The following is a 22664-nucleotide window of genomic DNA, read 5'->3' as shown; positions in this document are numbered from 1 at the left end:
AATCTTTTTTATATAAATAGTTTTGGGTTGTGGAACGAATCATCCAAGTTTCCATAATTTCTTATGGGGAAATTTGCTTTGATGTACGATTGCTTTGGATTAGAAGCAAGTTTCTGGAACAAATTATGCTCACAATCCAAGGTTCCACTGTATTATGAAGCCTGAATTGCAAAATGTATGGTATGTGGATTAAGTAGATCGATTCATGCTTGGTAAGGATATATGTGAGCCAGAGAGGACACAAAGGGTGTCACGCCTCAGGCAGCATTATTTATTGTACCAGCTCTGGTTAGAATGATTTCATGTTTTTCGGAAACACCATTTTGGTATGCTACTGATATTTTGGAGATGGACTGTTTGGTGGGTACGGATAGGAGTGCAAAGCACATGAAATCACCACACAACAGTATAAAGGTAAGCACTGTTAGTCTAGACTTCAGACTCTGCGTGTTTTCAGTGCTTTCCTTGTGATTTAGTGTTCCTGGCATTTAAATATTTTGCTTTCAATATCTGACAATGGTTTAGTTTGGTGCATTTGACTTTGACAGCCAAGTTTATAGAAATCCTAATAACAAATGTTGGGCTCTTTTCCTAACTTCATCTCCTGATCCTTTTTTCCATTAAACAGGTTTCTTTTGGCAGAATATCCTAAAGTATGTAATAATGTACTGAATATATGCTTGACTGAATGGTGTTTTACTTACTGTGATGTGGTTCAGATGCTCAATAAAGCTTAAAAAACAATAAGCGCACACTTTAGAAATAATTAATTAATATGCTCCACAGATCTTGTGTCTGTAAAGTCTGTACCACACTCTGAGAAGGTCTATAAGAATAATTTGAAAACAACTTTAAAATTTAGAGAGATTGATATGTGATGTATCACAACACCCCAAGTCAGTCATCCTTAATGTCAGCCAAGGCTTTTCTACATCAAGGTACCTGAGCTTAGTCTTCAGCACGCTGACCTCCCGATTCATTGTTTCAGCCGTTTCACTGACATCATCCAGCTCTCTCTGCAATTTGCGGCGGTAAGCATTTGCACGGGACGCCTCCTCCTCAGCCTCTTCAAGCTGTCGTTTCAGTTGCCGCATTCTAGTCGAGGACTTGTCAAGCTGAGTCAAAAACAAAAATGACAAGGAGCTGCTAAAAGAAACAATCTACAGAAAATAAAGAGGAAGAGCGCTTGCAAGATGAAGAAAGACAGGAGTAGAAGATGGGGAGTAGGGTGGCGAGGAAGGACATATGAATGACTACAAAAACCTTTGCATATAAAAAGTGGAGGGTAGGTAGTATAAGAGGGGACACCAGTCTTTCACAACAATCACATTCTGCTCCTTCTTTCACTGACCTGTTCTTTAAATTGGTCTGCATGGCGTCTCTCATCTTCTACCTGCAGCATTATCTCTTTGAACTTCTTCTCAGAACGTCGTACCAATTTATTGGAAAGGATGCGCTCCCTTTAAGGGCAAAAGCAAGGTATGGACATCAGCGTTTTAACCACCTTCCCCTCCCTTCCTCCTTATTATAATAACTTTGACTTTTCTTTCTCTCTCTGCCTCAACCCTCTCTATTTTCAGCTGTTTAATCTTAGTTTTGCTTTCTAAGCACTCACTGTCTCTCTTGATCCAGTTGCTCCTCCAGTTGCTGGATTTTTGCCTCCATGGCAGCGATGTTGAGCTTGTACTTGCTGCGCACTGCCCCTTCCAGCTCGTTCAACTTGGTCTTCAAGTCCTTATTCTGCCGTTCAAGGAGTTGCCGGGCAGCATCGTTCTTTTGGGACAGTGTTCGCTCGCCAGACAGCTGCACTGTAAGTGTCTCCACCTTAAAAAATGTTTGAAATGTTTGTATTAAACAACAAATAAATGCCTAGACACAGAAGTTTTTGTATCTGTCCTGAAGTGCCTGGTTAACACAAGGTTTGATTAATTTTATGAAGTGACTCTAAATGGGTCCCATATGAGTCAGTGTGCCCTGAAATAGATTACAGTGTATACAGTGATCCCTCGCTATATCGCGCTTCCCCTTTCGCGGCTTCACTCTATCGCGGATTTTATATGTAAGCATATTTAAATATATATCGTGGATTTCTGCGGACAATGGGTCTTTTAATTTCTGGTACATGCTTCCTCAGTTGGTTTGCCCAGTTGATTTCATACAAGGGACGCTATTGGCAGATGGCTGAGAAGCTACTCAACGTACTTTTCTCTCTCTCTCTCTTGCGCTGACTTTTTCTGATCCTGACGTAGGGGGATTGAGCAGGGGGGCTGTTCGCACACCTAGACGATACGGACGCTCGTCTAAAAATGCTGAAAGATTATCTTCACGTTGGCTACCTTCTGTGCAGCTGCTTCGTGAAGCGACATGCTGCACAGTGCTTCGCATACTTAAAAGCTCGAAGGGCACGTATTGATTTTTTTATCTGTCTCTCCCTCTCTGCTCCTGACGGAGGGGGTGTGAGCTGCCGCCTTCAACAGCTTTGTGCCGCGGTGCTTCGCATACTTAAAAGCCAAACAGCCCTATTGATTTGTTAGCTCCTTTGAAGAGGAAGATATGTTTGCATTCTTTTAATTGTGAGACTGAACTGTCATCTCTGTCTTGTCATGGAGCACAGTTTAAACTTTTGAAAAAGAGATAAATGTTTGTTTGCAGTGTTTGAATAACGTTCCTGTCTCTCTACAACCTCCTGTGTTTCTGCGCAAATCTGTGACCCAAGCATGACAATATAAAAATAACCATATAAACATATGGTTTCTACTTCGCGGATTTTCTTATTTCGCGGGTGGCTCTGGAACGCAACCCCCGTGATGGAGGAGGGATCACTGTATACTCGCGAATAAGTCGGGTCTTGAAACCCAAAAAATCAATCATAAAATCAGACCCCGACTTATACGGCCATTCAAAAATACGACACATTCCTCCAATCTCGCACCAGTTTCTCAGGCATATCAAAGTTTGTTGCAGCAGCGCAGTTACCAATTTCTTCCGCCACTTCAACGACTTTTAATTTAAAACCAGCTTCATATTTTGTTCTGATCGCTTCGGAATAGTTTGGGCATTACCGTGTGGTCATGTAGGCACAATACATAGAAAAAGAAAATGCAGTGTGCGCCATTGTTATTTTCTCAGGTGGGCGTTAGCATATCATAATCTCTTGGCCCAATAGCGCGAGTTTTCCACATTCGACTTATACGACTGACATTATAAAATACCGGAAATTATACAGTAAAATCAAGAACCGATTTATCTGCGGGGAAACTTAAACGCAAGTACATATGGTAGTACGTCATTCCAGGCTCCAACCTTGCACTCAAAGCTGCCTAAATAGGCAATCTCGGACTGCGCAATCAGGTAAGGTAGTCTGGAATAAAAAAATCCACAAAAAAACCCCAAGATAATAGATTAAGGGAGATTCCAAAATGCTTTTGGGAATCAGTACCTGCCAGTTTGTACTTTTCAGAACAAATTCTTTTTTTAGTCTTTATTATAGACTTTACTAAAGTCCGTATTGTCATGTATAAAGAGTGCAATCAACTTCTTACTTGCACAGGCTAATCAACATGCAACATGTTGCTATTTCCTGGCACCGTAATCGGTAAGTGGCACAACCATACAATGAAACTTGTGTCTCCCTGACCTGAACATCTCATTAACAGAAAATGGATTTCTAAGCCTCTTGCATTCCTGGATTTTTGAAACAATTATCTTATTTTAAATGAAGGATGATATCATTTTATGTTGAGTTTTACAAAAGGATTCAGCATGCTAAAATGTAGGCAAACATAAGAAAGACAGAACTTTAGAAAAATCGTAATTTTAAACAAATCAATTTTTCCTGCAAATGTCAGATTTACTGTATATTCATCTGTTTTTGGAATATCCGTAACTGTTTGACAATTGTAAATACTGGACTGGCATCTCGACTGGGACAGAGAGTGATGCATTATCCAGCTGGGAGGTCATACTGAATGAACTACATAAGTGGAGGTGCAACCCCACTGGGATGGCTCTAGGTTCCTATCCCAGTCGGGGCAATCATATCATGGATGGATGGTTGTAGACTGATTATTGGGGTCAGTTTACATCCCAAGGCAAAAGGTGGCAGTGCTGTTCTGCTATAGTTCCAGTTTGGACTCCTGCAGAGTTTCATGGGACATATAGTTTGGAAGAACAACCTTGTCTGTATCCTTGGGTGCTGCCAGAGGCTGTAGCCGGAAGAAGGTCTCTCTATACTTTGGGGAACTTTTGTATGGTCCAGAAGTGCTTCTGCCATGCTATGTTGTGACATCGAAAGTACTCCTGGGTCTAACATAAATGGAGCCATCTCTCCACAAAGTGAGAGTCGGGAGGACAGTGGACAAAACTCACCAGAGAAGTGGAAGGTGAGGAAAGAAACTTTAACCAATGGTGGTCATTATACTTCGGGCTGGGATTGTCTGTTTAATTAATGTACTGTATAAATAAACAAACTTTACTTGAACCCATGACTGTGTTGGGTGTAACTGTGTTTGGGGCTCAATGGCACTCCCTTGTGGTCACATAAGTATAAAATCCTTAATGAACAAACCCAATTGGCTGGAGGGCTGGAATGTTTTAATGCTGGACAAATTTCATCTTATTCGAGCACTCCCAGTGCTGTGTGGAAAAAAGGCAAGAGGTGGAATGGTCACCTATATGAATAAGGCATGGTGTAAAAGGCAGCATATTACAGTTAAAACTACAGTTTGTAATTCAGACATATATTGGATGGTTGCTACTTACATGGCATCTCTTGAGTTTTGCTAAAAAATGCAGTTGTAAAGACATGAGTAAGGGTTGCAGTAAAAGTAGTTTCTCCTCACAAAGCATTTAGCAACTGAAATGTCTTAACATGTAAATCAAATGTTAAACAAATTTCTACCATTTCTATGCAGATTTTCATTTTTGCTTGCACAATAAGATGCTCCTCATCCACTTATGGGCTATCAGAAGTTATTCAATTTAATAAGTGTTTGGCATAAAGGATGCCAACGATGAACAGACACAGCCAGCTACTGACGCCAGTGTAATAGCGACAAAATGATGTGGTACCTCTTGCATTGCCACTACTTCACTCTGCACTAATGGGCACTGGTGCAACATGACCATTAACTAAAATCAGTGAATGTGAGAAAGGATAACTGGAAAAAAAGTATGGTAATGGAGATTTGGAGGGATGTTTGGATCGATATAACTCACAACGGGACAGCAAGGTAGAAAGCATGGAACTTGGCAAGGGGAGAAAACTCAAACTGCTGTCAATCTGGGATGGCTAGCAGGAAACAAGCTCAGAACTTGAATATGCTCATGGACATCAGACACTCTGAGGAGAAGACTCTGTGCCGTGAGTGTAGGAGAACCGACTGAATACAAGGCAGAAAGTGTCACAAGACATGTATTTTAACAATGAGCAATAGCTTTGTTCCCTCTTAATAGCCATAACTATTAAAAGTATAAACAATGGAGAAGGCCATATGTTGAGGAACTAGGATTGTCTTGTATGGCAACTTGACTTTCAAAGCATTTGCATCTCTTTATGTATTTAGAGTTGAAGTATAGGGTGTTACCTTCTATAATTATAGGCCTCTTGCCAATTTGTTGGGTATAATATTGCTGGTCATGTTTGCTTTGAGGTATAGTAACTCAGGGAACCTCCTTCATTTCCATCCCAACATAGAGGTGAATGGGTGCTACGCTTTCAAAACACCAGTCGTCCTACACTGAGGCTGACAACAAATGACAATAGCCTTCTGAGTGTTGCCCTTTCTGGTGCCACTCAACTTTAAACCTGTTGAATTTGATTTGAACTTAATGTTCCAGATTTACATATGGCCATTATGTTACTCTGTCACTTGTGCATATCCCCAGTAATCTGTGTTGTACAGCCATGAATCAGATTTTGGTTCTTAAATCAGCAGGCTGCTTTCTATTTACTTTTGGGAATTCATTAAAACTTACTTGTACCCAACATTCAAGTGCACGGGTATAAAGCACATGCGTTGTTTTCCCAATAGTACAAGCATGACGGATCAAAGTCTATTTACAATTCTCTGCAATCATCATTACATTGATTATGATCAGACCATGACAGAGCCACCACCATTCTTCATAGAACATTACAGATAAGCATCAGAGTGTAACGTACTGGCGTGTTTGTTTGCCTAAAATGTCAAAAGAGGACTCGTAACTCAGTAAGACTTTCTGCTGCTAGTACTGGCTACTTCATGCCTTATGGTCTTCCACGTACAGCAATCTCTTTTGTTTTTGGCCTTTCTGATAGAATAGTCTTCTCTGGATGGTCCAAATGTGGATTTTGGTCCCTGACACTTAGCAATCCCTTCTGTCCTTAAGGGAAGCGACCTCTACTGTATGTACTGTTTATCAGACGCCGATGTTTGTTAGGTTTTCGACTGTGTTTTCAGTCTTCACCTTGTAGACTTTTTTCAGATTTCTTAATGACAGCTTGAAGACCCCATCTTGTAACTCTGGTTTGCTGTGCTATTGCTCGCTGACTGTAGCTCTGTTGATACAAACCTCTGATTTTATGTCTGCCAGTGCGATTGTTTCTAGACCTTTATCAAATCACTCCAGTATCTGTCGTTGACACTGTACCGCTGTATCACTAACACACTGGCTTAGCTAATCACTAATATCACTAATTTGAATCAGCTGTGCTTTTGTTGGAGTTTAACAAATACGTGGACTGGTTGGAGGCCACAAGAAAGGTTTGCAAACTAAACACAAAGCATTTCTGTTACTTTTTATGATATCAGTGTTGATCTGGATTTATTTTTGTGTTTGTTTTCACAAGCAAATTCACGCTGATAACTAGTCTTAAAACACATTCTTTTGGGTTGCCATAGATTTTTTCGCCACACTGGACATTTCCCCATTTCATGCTAAAATCCACTGCTCACTTCTGTGGTTTGTTATACAATTGCTATTAGAAAGAAAAAAAAAAAACAAACTTCTGCTCTCAGACTGGCAGCCCATTATTTTAGGAGATCACACCGCTGATTGTAAGACTGCTGCTGAGGTCATTTCATTAGACACTCCTATTACTTTTCAGTTATCAATTACTTTGATTTGAAATCATTCCATTAACCTTCACATATGGGTATCCAAAGTGGTATCTGGGCCTTGGAATGGATGTTTTACCTCTTATGATGGACATTTTCTATCCAAAACTTCTGTTTGTTGTGGCCGACTTTGGAGAGTTAGGAATATGAGTTTAAAACCAACAGATATATATCACATTAAAGGTATAATTCTGTATATACAGTCATATGAAAAAGTTTGGGAACCCCTCTTAATTCTTTGGATTTTTGTTTATCATTGGCTGAGCTTTCAAATTATTAATTATATGACATGCCTTATGGCAACAGTAGTATTTCAGCAGTGACATTAAGTTTATTGGATTAACAGAAAATATGTAATATGCATCATAACAAAATTAAACAGGTGCATAAATTTGGGCACTCCAACATCAATCCTTAGTTGAGCCTCCTTTTGCAAATCTAACAGCCTCTAGATGCTGTCCTCCTATAGCTGTTGATGAATGTCTGGATTCTGGATGGAGGTATTGTCGACCATTCTTCCATACAAAATCTCTCTAGTTCAGTTAAATTTGATGGCTGCCGAGCATGGACAGTCTGCTTCAAATCATCCCATAGATTTTCGATGATATTTAAGTTAGGGGACTGTGACGGCCATTCTAGAACATTGTACTTCTCCCTCTGCATGAATGCCTTTGTAGATTTCGAACTGTGTTTTGGGTCATTGTCTTGTTGGAATATCCAACCCCTGTGTAACTTTGTGACTGATGCTTGAACATTATCCTGAAGAATTTGTTGATATTGGGTTGAATTCATCTGACCCTCGACTTTAACAAGGGCCCCAGTCCCTGAACTAGCCCCACAGCATGATGGGACCTCCACCAAATTTGGAAGCAGGCGTTTTTCTTGTTCTTCTTCTGCCATGCAAAGCGCTTTTTGTTATGACCAAATAACTCAATTTTTGTCTCATAAGTCCAAAGCATTTTGTTCCAAAATGAATCTGGCTTATCTAAATGAGCATTTGCATACACTAAGCGACTGTTTGTGGCGTGAGTGCAGAAAGGGCTTCTTTCTCATTACCCTGCCACACAGATGTTCTTTCTGAAAATTGCGCTGAATTGTAGAACGATGTACAGATACACCATCTGCAGCAAGATGTTCTTGCAGGTCTTTGGAGGTGATCTGTGGGTTGTCTGTAACCATTCTCACAATCCTGCTCATATACTGCTCCTATATTTTTATTGGCCTGCCAGACCTGCTGGGTTTAACAGCAACTGTGCCTGTGGCCTTCCATTTCCGGATTACATTCCTTATACAGTGCATCCGGAAAGTATTCACAGCGCATCACTTTTTCCACATTTTGTTATGTTACAGCCTTATTCCAGAATGGATTAAGTTCATTTTTTTCCTCAGAATTCTACACACAACACCCCATAATGACAACATGAAAAAGTTTACTTGAGGTTTTTGCAAATTTATTAAAAATAAAAAAATTGAGAAAGCACATGTACATAAGTATTCACAGCCTTTGCCATGAAGCTCAAAATTGAGCTCAGGTGCATCCTGTTTCCCCTGATCATCCTTGAGATGTTTTCTGCAGCTTCATTGGAGTCCACCTGTGGTAAATTCAGTTGACTGGACATGATTTGGAAAGGCACACACCTGTCTATATAAGGTCCCACAGTTGACAGTTCATGTCAGAGAACAAACCAAGCATGAAGTCATTGTCTGTAGACCTCTGACACAGGACTGTCTCAAGGCACAAATCTGGGGAAGGTTACAGAAAAATTTCTGCTGCTTTGAAGGTCCCAATGAGCACAGTGGCCCCCATCATCCGTAAGTGGAAGAAGTTTGAAACCACCAGGACTCTTCCTAGAGCTGGCCGGCCATCTAAACTGAGCGATCGGGGGAGAAGGGCCTTAGTCAGGGAGGTGATCAAGAACCCGATGGTCACTCTGTCAGAGCTCCAGAGGTCCTCTGTGGAGAGAGGAGAACCTTCCAGAAGGACAACCATCTCTGCAGCAATCCACCAATCAGGCCTGTATGGTAGAGTGGCCAGACGGAAGCCACTCCTTAGTAAAAGGCACATGGCAGCCCGCCTGGAGTTTGCCAAAAGGCACCTGAAGGACTCTCAGACCATGAGAGAGAAAATTCTCTGGTCAGATGAGACAAAGATTGAAATCTTTGGTGTGAATGCCAGGCATCACGTTTGGAGGAAACCTGGCACCGCTCATCACCAGGCCAATACCATCCCTACAGTGAAGCATGGTGGTGGCAGCATCATGCTGTGGGGATGTTTTTCAGCGGCAGGAACTGGGAGACTAGTCAGGATAAAGGGAAAGATGACTGCAGCAATGTACAGAGACATCCTGGATGAAAACCTGCTCCAGAGCGCTCTTGACCTCAGACTGGGGCGACGGTTCATCTTTCAGCAGGACAACGACCCTAAGCACACAGCCAAGATATCAAAGGAGTGGCTTCAGGACAACTCTGTGAATGTCCTTGAGTGGCCCAGCCAGAGCCCAGACTTGAATCTGACTGAACATCTCTGGAGAGATCTTAAAATGGCTGTGCACCGACGCTTCCCATCCAACCTGATGGCCCTTGAGAGGTGCAGCAAAGAGGAATGGGCGAAACTGGCCAAGGATAGGTGTGCCAAGCTTGTGGCATCATATTCAAAAAGACTTGAGGCTGTAATTGCTGCCAAAGGTGCAGCGGCAAAGTATTGAGCAAAGGCTGTGAATACTTATGGACATGTGATTTCCCAGTTTTTTTATTTTTAATAAATTTGCAAAAACCTCAAGTAAACATTTTTCACGTTGTCATTATGGGGTGTTGTGTGCAGAATTCTGAGGAAAAAAATGAATTTAATCCATTTTGGAATAAGGCTGTAACATAACAAAATGTGGAAAAAGTGATGCGCTGTGAATACTTTCCACATGCACTGTAGTTGAAACTGACAGTTTAAACCTCTGAGATGGCTTTTTGTAGCCTTCCCCTAAACCATGAGACTGAACAATCTTTGTTTTCAGATCTTTTGAGAGTTGCTTTGAGGATCCCATGCTGTCACTCTTCAGAGGAGAGTCAAACGGAAGCACAACTTGCGATTGACCACTTTAAATACCTTTATATCTCATGATTGGACACACCTGTCTATGAAGTTCAAGGCTTAACAAGCTAATCCAATCAATTTGGTGTTGCACGTAATCAGTATTGAACAGTTACATGCATTCAAATCAGCAAAATTACAAGGGCACCCAAATTTTTGCACAGCTAGTTTTTCACATTTGATTGAATTTCATACAACTAAATACTGCTTCACTAAAAATCTTTGTTCAGAAAACACCCCAGTACTCAGATATTCCTAGGGAATGAAAGACATACCACTGTTATCTTTTCTGTTTAAAGTAGAGTCAATTATTATGCAGGCTGAGAGGGGTTCCCAAATTTTTTCATATGACTGTACGACATGATGTATCAGGATTAGTATCTCTTACTTTTTAAATCCTGTATTTGTAATGATAGCATCGCATGCTGGGCTCATAACTAGAAATGCACTTAATCAGATTAAACTGAAATGAATCAAAATACACACACATTACGTGCCCTTTACATACTAGTAGCAATGTCCACAGGGGTGCTGTTTGGGTGATGCAAGGTTTCTGTTCGCCTGCCATTTGACACCACCTTGTGAAAAATAAGCAGAACTACACTACAATGGCAACAGACTGCCTAAGCCCACTGATTACCTGCAAGGCAGTTTTCCTGAACCTGTCATTCACAAGTTCCATATTCCCTTGTTCTTCTTCAAGCTCTTCCTCCAGCTCAGCAATTCGAGCTTCTAGTCGCCGTTTTTCATCTAAAAGGGCAGATCTGAATATGATGAAGAAAACGTGAGATAAAGAGATAGCCACAAACAAAATAAAATAAAAATTTCAAAAAAATTGTGTTACAAAAAGAAAGTAAATACAATGAATGTAAGATTTAGATGACATAAACAAACCACATTCAACTTTCTACTGTGACAGTTACACCATGTATATACGATCAGTCAAATCTTTTAGAACACCCACATTTGTCCATTTTTATTGCACTTTAAGCAGTTCAAGTAAAATGAAACCTGATATGGTACAAAAGTAGGCAGTAAACTATGAAAAGTAAAAAAAAAAACAAAAACAAAATAGGTTACCAAAGATTGAAATATAATGTAATTTTCAGAGTTACACAAAACAGCCTTTATCAGTGAAAACATAATGGGCTAACATCTTACAGCTTTTCTGCAGCAATGAAAGTTAATTAAGCCTTGAAAGTTAATGAAAAACAATTCTTGCAGGATTCCCAATATTTGTTGATTACTTCTAAACTCTCTGTCTGTATAAAAGCAGTGTTGCTACAAGTTGTGTTGCTACACCCTCTGGAGCATTATTTGGAGAATATGGCACTGTATATTGATAGATAGATAGATAGATAGATAGATAGATAGATAGATAGATAGATAGATAGATAGATAGATAGATAGATAGATAGATAGATAGATAGATAGATAGATAGATACTTTATTAATCCCAAGGGGAAATGATAATAATGAGAAAAAAGGTAATTAACAAAGGAAGACAGACAGATCATTGTAATACTTACAAGTGTAACTCTTTGCTTTAGAGAAACTGCAAAGAAAGTTAAGCTGTCAGTGAGTACAGTTTCCTACACCACGGTCGGCAACCTTTCAGCGGTGTCGTGCCGAACCTATGTTACAATGTTAGTCTGCGTGTCGACATAATTCTACCAATTTAGTTATATACAGTATCCAAATTGGTCCGGTTATAATGGGCATACTTTGGGAGCCCATTATAACCGGATCTTATATTATTGGTCATTCAATATTTTAAAATACAATAGGATCATATTTGAAAAGAATGTTTTATCAAATTTTAATTTGCAACACATTTATTAAAAATTGTATTACAAATTATAAATTACAAGTTTTTTCAATACAAAATGCATAGTTTGAATAAGAAAAAATTATCAATTCTAATTCTTTATGATTAATCAGTGCTATTAATCAATTAATGTGAAGCAATTGTATAACTATATTCGGTGGCTTTATTTTTGGTTCCAATTATTTGACTAAAATAAGTAGCTTGTTTCTTAAAGCCAGAAACGGCCCTTTTTAAAGCTTCACTTTTCTCATCAGAGTTTTTGAATGTGGACTGATGTTTAGTTTGATCATGTCCTACTTGACGACACTACACTTTCACAGCATAATGCACACATAGCACGATCCTTTTGTTGTACAAATCCATATTCATTCGTCCAAGAGTCTTGAAAAGAGCGAGCATCAAGTTTTTTCTTTTATGAGTCATTTAAGGGCAGTATATTACTTAATAATCTCGAGGTTTCTTTTAACGTACCATGGCCTGCACTGAACACATGCTTTCCCCTACATGTGAGTCACATGCGCAAAACGTAGGTGACGGTGCAAACATGTGCACTGTAATTAAAATATCATTTTTTACTATATTTCAATTCAATCAGAGTGCCATTGAAAATTGTTCTACGTGCCAAGTGCCGTAGGTTGCCAACCCCTGTCCTACACCATCACAAGAAATTTGTAAACGGGAGGAAACATAGACAGAAACAGGTTGTGCAGACCCAAAGAGGTCTTAATACTTTTTGAATTCACTGTAGTTATAGACTAGAGACATAAATGTACAATTAAGCATTCTGTTAAGTTTCTGTTTTACTATGAACACAATGCAGAAGTTAGATCTCAATTGCATTTGGTGAATTATGTACATTATTAACTTGAAAGGTATGGTTCATCATCCTATGAAAACGTATCTCTCCAATGATGACTTAGTAAAATTACAAGATATTAATGTGTTATATAATACTCAAAAGCAACAATTTATAATAAAAATGGACTATGCTTAGAAATAACTAGCCTTAAATGAGCTGCAAAGGTCTTTACTGTATGAAGAAAAAAAGATGCCACATTTACTCACTTTAATTCAATAAATATGAATATTTATATGCTTAAAATTATAATTAGGCAGTACAGCTATGAAACATACTTCTTCATAATACTTTAGAGGAGAAAACGTTCAAAATATTTTGAATATAAAATGTACCTTTCACTCCTGTGACCGTTAAATGGATTAAGCGGGTGTGATCACGGATGGACTGATATTTTAAATTCACAAAAATTCAACTAAAAACAACACACTTTCGACCAAAGGCAATAGCAGACACCTTGAACTCAAGATGTATATCCCATTCCGGGGTATTATAGCAGAGAGTTTGGCAAAAAGCAAGACCTCAGTTCCAGGAAGAGTAATGTGAAGTCCACCTTGGCCAAGGAAGTGCAGACCTGTGCTTTGTCCTTGCATTATATTTATTTTATTTCCAATCCTTTCTGCCATATTTTATGAACTTGGAGATGACTTATGACTGAGTTCTGTCATAAGCTGCAAGAACCTGGGAAGAAAGGACTTCCTCTGTAAATCATTCGGTCTCTTTACTTTGTGCAATGAGAGCTGGGCTTGCAAACTTGGCTCATTGTGGGCAGGAAATTCTACCATGTCTTAAAGCATCTCATTGCCACTCCAGTTTAATATTTCCATGGACAGGACATTAAGGTGAAACTTTTGATTTGTAATTTACATCTCTGGTCTTTGGACATGAGGTTGTCCTTTTGGCCTCATCTGATGGCATCCTCCAACATACAATGGAACACTTCACAGTCAAGTGTGAAAAGTCATTGTGAGAACCAGAATCTCTAAATCTGAGGTCATGGTCCTCTCTCAGATAACTGTGGTTGTTACATGGTGAACCAGAATACAGAAACGTATGTTTCCATAGTTATCTTGCAGGCATCCAAAGGTTCTGTATGTGTATTATGTAGTGTCAGCAGACAGAACAACGTACGCAAAAAGTCTGATCGAATGCACAATGAGATGGCCTCACAGACAAGAATTCATTGTCTCTTGAACAGACATGGTGCTTTATTGCGACAAAAAATGACAGCATTTCTCATTTATAAATTATGCACTCTCCTCCACTTCTAGTCTCCCTGGAGTTCAGGTTATAATCCATCTTCATAAAAGTAAATTGGCCATATTTCATGAATAATGCATAGGGTTGCTGTTAATTACTTTTTGTTCATTCTTTTAGTCATTTTGAACCATACTAAGAAAGTGCAAGATTCAGGCACATCACTATCTTTACAGTGGTAAATGTGGTCAAGGTCTTCTCCACAGACTGGACATCATGGATTTTATGTTTTTGACAAGGTGAAATACAAGTCAGGTACACTCTTACTGATTACCAACCATGGAAAGGTGTGTAACCTTGCAAATGTGATTTTGTGAGGATAATGCCATTCATTTTGTTATTTTGCATTCATGAAGCACTTATGAATATTTACAGTGTGTGCACATTGGGGTCTATATTCAGAGACCTAAAGCAGGCCTGATATCTTCACCTATTTTGATCGTATCTAACTTATAAAAAACACAGACAGTGAAATAGCAGATGCTCTAAACTTGCATTTTTCAGAGGTCTTTACATGTGAGGGAGTAGATAACCTCACAGCAAAAAAATGACTACTAAAGGATGTACCGAGTGATTGGAAAATTGTAGAGAGAGAAGAGCTGCATAGATTAAATAGGCTGAAATCAAACAAATCACCAGGTCCAGATAATATTTATACTCGTGTTCTTGAGGAGGTTAAAGAGTGGAACTATAGATTTTTGACACATATTTTTAGGATGTCACAGCACACTGGGGAAATTCTGAAGGACTGGAAAATGGCAAATATCATCCCATTATATAAAAAAGGGTGATCGGGCAGATCCAAGAAAGTATAGGCCAGTAAGCTTGACGTGCATCACAGATAAATTAATAGAAGGAATTATTAAGGGAAATCTTGAGCAACACCCGGTAAGAACAGAAGTTTGACTGAACAGTCAGCATGGGCTCAGAAGAGGGAGGTCATGTTTTACCAACATGCTGGAATTCTATGAGGAAGCAACAAAAGGGTATGATCAAAGTGGAGTTTGTGATATTATTTATCTTAACTTTCAGAAAGCATTTAATAAGGTGCCACATGAGAGGTTGGGCATCAAACTAAAAGAAGTGGGAGTTCAGGGTGTGCTGTGCAGATGGGTGCAAAATTGTCTTAGCCACTGGAACCAGAGGGTTATGGTGCGAGGAACTCTGTCAGAAATGGCTGACGTTAATAGTGGTGTTCAGAAGGGGTCATTGCTATTTTAATATATATTAATGATTTGGATAGAATTTAAGTAACAAGTGGATTAAGTGTGCAGATGATACCAACACGGGTGGATTAACAAATAATCTGGAATTCGCTGAACTGTTACAGAGGGACTTGGACAGCACACAGGCTTGGACAGATTTGTGGCAGATGAAATTTAATGTAAGTAATGGTAAAGTATTAGATAGATAGATAGATAGATAGATAGATAGATAGATAGATAGATAGATAGATAGATAGATAGATAGATAGATAGATAGATAGATAGATAGATACTTCACATAGGAAGTAAAAATGTTAGATTTGAATACACAATGGGAGGTCTGAAAATCAAAAGTACACCTTATGAGAGGGATTTAGAATCCATTAAAAGGGCTAACAGAATGTCAGATTATATAGCGCCCTAATGTGTGGAGTACAAGTCCTAGGAGGTTCTGTTCAAGCTTTATAACACACTGGTGCGGCCTCATTTGGAGTACTGTGTGCAGTTTTGGTCTCCAGGCTACAAAAAGGACATAGCAGTACTAGAAAAAGTCCAGAGAAGAGCAACTAGGCTGATTCCAGGGCTACAGGGGATGAATTATGAGGAAAGACTAAAAGAGCTGAGCCTCATCAGTTTAAACAAAATAGGATTGACAGACATGACTGAAGTGCTTAAAACAATGAAGGGAATTAATACAGAGAATCAAGACTGTTACTATAAAATGAGTTCATCAAAAACACAGGTAAACTTAAGGGTAAATTTCACACAAACATTAGTACGTATTTCTTTACCCAGGGAATCACAGACATATGGAACAATCTACCACGTAGTGTAGTAGACAGGAGGACTTTGAAAACTAGACTTAATTTTACTTTGGAAGAATGAAGTGGATTGGGCTGAATGAGCTGTTCTAGTCTAGATTTTTCTAATGTTCTAATATTCTCTCATCCTGAACACCCTATATTGTACTTTAGCCTCAAACTGCCGGACCAGGAAAACAAGTACTCTGTGGTTGAGCAAGAGGCCCTATTGATTAAATTGGTAGTTATGAAACTGAGGAGTACCTGATGGGACAGGAGTTTGCTCTTGTCATAGTTAACAAGCCTATTCCATGGATGGCTACTCATAAATATCATAATCTGTGAATAACTCACTGGTTCCTGGATGTGCAGGGGTGTCATTTCAAGGCAGTCCATTGCTAGAGATTGCTCTATGCAAACACAGATGTGCTGTCTCATGTCCATGACCTCTCAGCTAGGTCCACCCCTCCCATTGTCACATCTCACAGATCTGGGATTGACTAATAATATGGGGATGGATGTGGATGTGACACTGCCACTAATGCAATTTCCGGTTGCTATAGAGTGGAGGAAATCTAGCTGGAGTATTAATGAAGTCACTTCTGCTCACAACACCAGCAGTTCCACCTTTTCGTGTCCTCCTCCATATAAACTACCAAATCCAGGGTGTACTCATCATTCTAGACCAAGATTCCGAACAGAACAGATCTCTGTGATGAAGGCTATAAAACGTCAAGGATGATGTATCATAATCTTGAAAAGATTTTTTTTTTTTTTTTTACATTTTCAACCTAGACACTAAATGGGATCACCCCTGGTGCCTCAAAGTTTCATTTGTTTCTGTTTCTCTCATTTTACAGCATCTACCTATCCATTGTCCAACCTACTTATTCAGTTCAGAATTGTGTGATAATATTAATCTATATATATATATATATATATATATATATATATATATATATATATATATATATATATATATATATATATATATAATATGCTAAGGGTTGTGCATCTATTATGCAAATATATTGAGAATGACTGGGCATTGAATCTTGATGTTAGTTTTAATCGAAAGCTTATGACATGATATTGGTAAAATGACCAATGAATTGGAGGTGTGGGCTACCTCTGTCATGTAATATGGCCTCAGGTCCTTCTCAAGGTAAGCTGCGGGGCAGCCGTACGTAGATGCAGACAGGAAAAGAACAGCGACGCAGGCATGTGGTATAGCTTATGCAAAATAAGCACGGCGGCATCTGCTGGCAGTGGAGTACATTGCATAAGCTAACCAATCATTTTCATTGTAAACGCAAGTCATACACTCCAAGTACAAAAGAAAGTCATACACAAACAAATAATTCTAGGAGTGAGCTATCTCCATCATGTAATTGGCATTTCAGGTTCTACTTACGGCAAGCAGTAGTGCCGCCACGAGACAAGACTGACAGGAAAAGGACCGCAGTGATACCTGCTGACAATGAAGTGAACTGCACAGGCTGACTGATCATTTTCATTACAAACATCAAGTCATGACAGTCGTACACACAAATGAGGTGCCAGCACCCTTACCAGAGTGACCTGGGGTGCTGTGTTTTGTAAGCAGCATATGAACCACATTTCTTCAGGGACAAGAGGTCTGAGTGTTTCCTAGTAATTAATATAGAGAAAAGCCAAGCAAAATGACACCTTTTATTGGCTAACTAAAAAGATTACAATATGCAAGCTTTCGAGGCAAGTCAGGCTCCTTCTTTAGGCAAGTCTTGGAAGAGCGCAAGGTCTCTAACATCCACCAGCTCCATGATGTCATCATGGAGGAGTGGAAGGGGATTCCAGTAGCAACCTGTGAAGCTTGTGTGAACTCCATGCCCAAGAGAGTTAAGGCAGTGCTGGAAAATAATGGTGGCCACACAAAATATTGATACTTTGGGCACAATTTGGACATTTTTCACTTAGGGTGTACTCACTTTTGTTGCCAGCGGTTTAGACATTAATGGCTGTGTGTTGAGATATTTTGAGGGGACAGCAAATTTACACTGTTATACAAGCTGTACACTGACTACTTTACATTGTATCAAAGTGTTGTATCTTCAGTGTTGTCCCATGAAAAAAAAGATGTAATAAAATATTTACAAAAATGTGAGGGGTGTACTCACTTTTGTGAGATACTGTGTATATATATATATATATATATATATATAGATATTACATCAATACTTAGTTGAGTCTCCTTTTGCAAATATAACAGCCTCTAGACGCCTCCTATAGCCTTTGAGGAGTGTCTGGATTCTGGATGGAGGTATTTTTGACCATTCTTCCATACAAAATCTCTCCAATTCAGTTAAATTTGATGGCTGCCGAGCATGGACAGCCTGCTTCAAATCATCCCATAGATTTTCAATGATATTGAAGTCAGGGGACTGTGACGGCCATTCCAGAACACTGTACTGTACTTCTCCCTCTGCATGAATACCTTTGTAGATTTCGAACTGTGTTTTGGGACATTGCCTTGTTGGAATATCAAACCCCTGGGTAACTTCAACTTTGTGACTGATGCTTGAACATTATCCTGAAGAATTTGTTGATATTGGGTTGAATTCAACCGACCCTCGGCTTTAACAAGGGCCCCTGTCTCTGAACTAGCCACACAGCCCCACAGCATGATGGAACCTCCACCAAATTTGACAGTAGGTACAGTGGATCCGGAAAGTATTCAAAGTGCATCACTTTTTCCACATTTTGTTATGTTACAGCCTTATTCCAAAATGGATTAAATTAATTTTTTTCCTCAGAATTCTACACACAACACCCCATAATGACAACGTGAAAAAAGTTTACTTGAGATTTTTGCAAATTTATTAAAAAATAAAAAAACTGAGAAAGCACATGTACGTAAGTATTCACAGCCTTTGCCATGAAGCTCAAAATTGAGCTCAGGTGCATCCTGTTTCCCCTGATCATCCTTGAGATGTTTCTGCAGCTTAATTGGAGTCCACCTGTGGTAAATTCAGTTGATTAGACATGATTTGGAAAGGCACACACCTGTCTATATAAGGTCCCACAGTTGACAGTTCATATCAGAGCACAAACCAAGCATGAAGTCAAAGGAATTGTCTGTAGACCTCCGAGACAGGATTGTCTCGAGGCACAAATCTGGGGAAGGTTACAGAAACATTTCTGCTGCTTTGAAGGTCCCAATGAGCACTGTGGCCTCCATCATCCGTAAGTGGAAGAAGTTTGAAACCACCAGGACTCTTCCTAGAGCTGGCCGGCCATCTAAACTGAGCGATCGGGGGAGAAGGGCCTTAGTCAGAGAGGTGACCAAGAACCTGATGGTCACTCTGTCAGAGCTCCAGAGGTCCTCTGTGGAGAGGGGAAGAACCTTCCAGAAGGACAACCATCTTTGTAGCAATCCACCTATCAAGCCTGTATGGTAGAGTGGCCAGATGGAAGCCACTCCTTAGTAAATGGCACATGGCAGCCCGCCTGGAGTTTGCCAAAAGGCACCTGAAGGACTCTCAGACCATGAGAAAGAAAATTCTCTGGTCTGATGAGACAAAGATTGAACTCTTTGGTGTGAATGCCAGGCGTCACGTTTGGAGGAAACCTGGCACCATCCCTACAGTGAAGCATGGTGGTGGCAGCATCATGCTGTGGGGATGTTTTTCAGCGGCAGGAACTGGGAGACTAGTCAGGATAAAGGGAAAGATGACTGCAGCAATGTACAGGGACATCCTGGATGAAAACCTGCTCCAGAGCGCTCTTGACCTCAGACTGGGGCGACGGTTCATCTTTCAGCGGGACAACGACCCTAAGCACACAGCCAAGATATCAAATGAGTGGCTTCAGGACAACTCTGTGAATGTCCTTGAGTGGCCCAGCCAGAGCCCAGACTTGAATCTGACTGAACATCTCTGGAGAGATCTTAAAATGGCTGTGCACTGACGCTTCCCATCCAACCTGATGGACCTTGAGAGGTGCTGCAAAGAGGAATGGGGGAAACTGGCCAAGGATAGGTGTGCCAAGCTTGTGGCATCATATTCAAAAAGACATGAGGCTGTAATTGCTGCCAAAGGTGCATCAACAAAGTATTGAGCAAAGGCTGTGAATACTTATGTACATGTGATTTCGCAGTTTTTTTATTTTTAATAAATTTACAAAAACCTCTAGTAAACTTTTTTCACGTTGTCATTATGGGGTGTTGTGTGTAGAATTCTGAGGAAAAAAATGAATTTAATCCATTTTAGAATAAGGCTATAACATAACAAAATGTGGAAAAAGTGATGAGCTGTGAATACTTTCCGGATGCACTGTGGCAGGTGTTTTCTTGGAATGCGGTGTTCTTCTTCCGCCATGCAAAGTGCTTTTTGTTATGACCAAATAACTCATTTTGGAACAAAGTGCTTTGGACTGATGAGAGAAAAATTGAATCTGGCTTGTCTAAATGAACATTTGCATACAACAAGCGACTCTGTTTGTGGTGTGAGTGCAGAAAGGGCTTCTTACTCATCACCCTGCCATACAGATGTTCTTTGTGCAAACTGCGCTGAATTGTAGAATGATGTACAGATACACCATCTGCAGCAAGATGTTCTTGCAGGTTTTTGGAGGTGATCTGTGGGTTGTCTGTAACCATTCTCACAATCCTGTGCATATGCCACTCCTGTAATTTTTCTTGGCCTGCCAGACCTGCTGGGTTTAACAGCAACTGTGCCTGTGGCATTCCATTTCCTGATTACATTCCTTACAGTTGAAACTGACAATTTAAACCTCTGAGAGAGCTTTTTGTAGCCTTCCCCTAAACCATGAGACTGAACAATCTTTGTTTCCAGATCTTTTGAGAGTTGCTTTGATGCTGTCACTCTTCAGAGGGGAGTCAAAGGGAAGGAAGTACAACTTGCAATTGTCCACCTTAAATACCTTTATATCTCATGATTGGACACACCGGTCTATGAAGTTCAAGGCTTAACGATCTAATCCAACCAATTTGATGTTGCAAGTAATCAGCATTGAGCAGTTACATGCATTCAAATCAGCAAAATTACAAGGGCACCCAAATTTTTGCACAGCCAGTTTTTCATATTTGATTTAATTTCATACAACTAAATACTGCTTCACTAAAAATCTTAGTTCGGAAAACACCCCAGTACTCAGATGTTCCTAGGAAATGAAAGACATACCACTGTTATCTTTTTTGTTGAAAGGAGAGTCAATTATTATGCAGGCTGAGAGGGGTTCCCAAACTGTTTCATATGACTATATATATATATATATATATATATATATATATATATATATATATATATATATATATATACACAGTAATCCCTCACCTATCGCGGGGGTTACGTTCCAGAGCCCCCCGCGATAGGTGAAAATCCGCTAAGTAGCGACCTATATTTATTTTATTATTTATACATATTTTAAGGCTTTATAAACCCTTCCCACACTCTTATAAACCTTTCTCACTCTCTTGTTAGCCTTTCCCACACTCTTATAAACACTTCCTATGCTCTTAAACACTTTCTACATTCTTAAACACCGCAGACCAACACTGCACACTGCGATCAGACGTCAATGTGTCTGCACTCGCTTTGTGAAGGGGGGCAGCTGAAGTCACGCTGAGCAGAAATGGACTTTGTGCTGCTTCTGCCAAAATGCCTGCTTGTAGCTCTGCCCCTTTGGAAGGAGGAGGAGTGTGTGTGTGTGTGTGTGTGTGTGTGTGTGGGTGTGTGAGAGCTGAACGCACCTTCGCTCAAACCCCCCCACCCCGGAAGCGCAGTACGCTCCTGCCACTTCGCATTGTCAAGGGGGTGGGGAGCTGAATGAACGCTAAGGAGAAGTGGACTTTGTGCTGGCTTTGTGCTGCTTGTCGCTCTGCGTGTCAATAATTTAAAAGCCTGTACATCACCTATTTTCCTGTCTCACTGTCTTGTCTTGCGTGAAGTTAAAATATTTTATAATAGTGAGATGTTACTCATATCCTTAGCCCGACATCCACATATCATATATGTTAACAAAGTGTGTTTTATAAGTTTACATGTGTTTAAAGCATGTGGGATGGGTATTTTAAGGCTTAAACTATAAAAATGTTTATTTATATGGTCTTTCTATATCGTGGATTTTCTCCTGTTGCTGATGGGTCTGGAACATAACTTCCGCGATAGGTGGGCAATCGCTTGTATTTAAAAACCCGCGAATCCGCGAAAAGTGAACCGCGAAGTAGCGAGGGATTACTGTATATATATATATATATATATATATATACAGTACGTAATATTGTAATGTAAACCACATTGATGACATGCCTGAAAAGGGCTACACAACAGGGCAGTTTTATGCTGAGATGCTTTGGGATTTAAGATTTGATTCACAACGCTGTCTCACACTGCACACCTCACAAACGATGTTCTCTAAATTACAGAATCAAAGAGATACCCAACCATCCTATTCTCAAGACCTCATGTAACGACCACCTCTTTACCTGTTAATCCGTGGACCACAGTGTGCCAAGGAGGAAGACTTTAAGTTAACTA

General features: G+C 39.8%; 1 protein-coding gene across 6 annotated transcripts in view; it reads right to left on the bottom strand.

Annotated features, from left to right (window-relative positions):
• The window catches only part of myh14 (myosin, heavy chain 14, non-muscle), a 154737-nt gene that overhangs the window by 12357 nt on the left and 119716 nt on the right, over window positions 1-22664 (bottom strand). For all 6 annotated transcript variants that reach the window (XM_051920135.1, XM_051920137.1, XM_051920139.1 and 3 more), the window contains 4 exons: window positions 10823-10946; window positions 1616-1824; window positions 1352-1460; window positions 943-1115 (listed from right to left, as the gene is read on the bottom strand). In XM_051920135.1, coding sequence (XP_051776095.1) covers window positions 943-1115; window positions 1352-1460; window positions 1616-1824; window positions 10823-10946 — 615 coding nt within the window. The remainder of the gene's footprint in view (window positions 1-942; window positions 1116-1351; window positions 1461-1615; window positions 1825-10822; window positions 10947-22664) is intronic.

Source organism: Erpetoichthys calabaricus, chromosome 16 (assembly GCF_900747795.2).
Source record: "Erpetoichthys calabaricus chromosome 16, fErpCal1.3, whole genome shotgun sequence".
NCBI classification, from domain to species: domain Eukaryota; kingdom Metazoa; phylum Chordata; class Cladistia; order Polypteriformes; family Polypteridae; genus Erpetoichthys; species Erpetoichthys calabaricus.
Note: the sequence above shows the minus strand (reverse complement) of the source record. Positions and strands in the feature narration are given on the sequence as shown.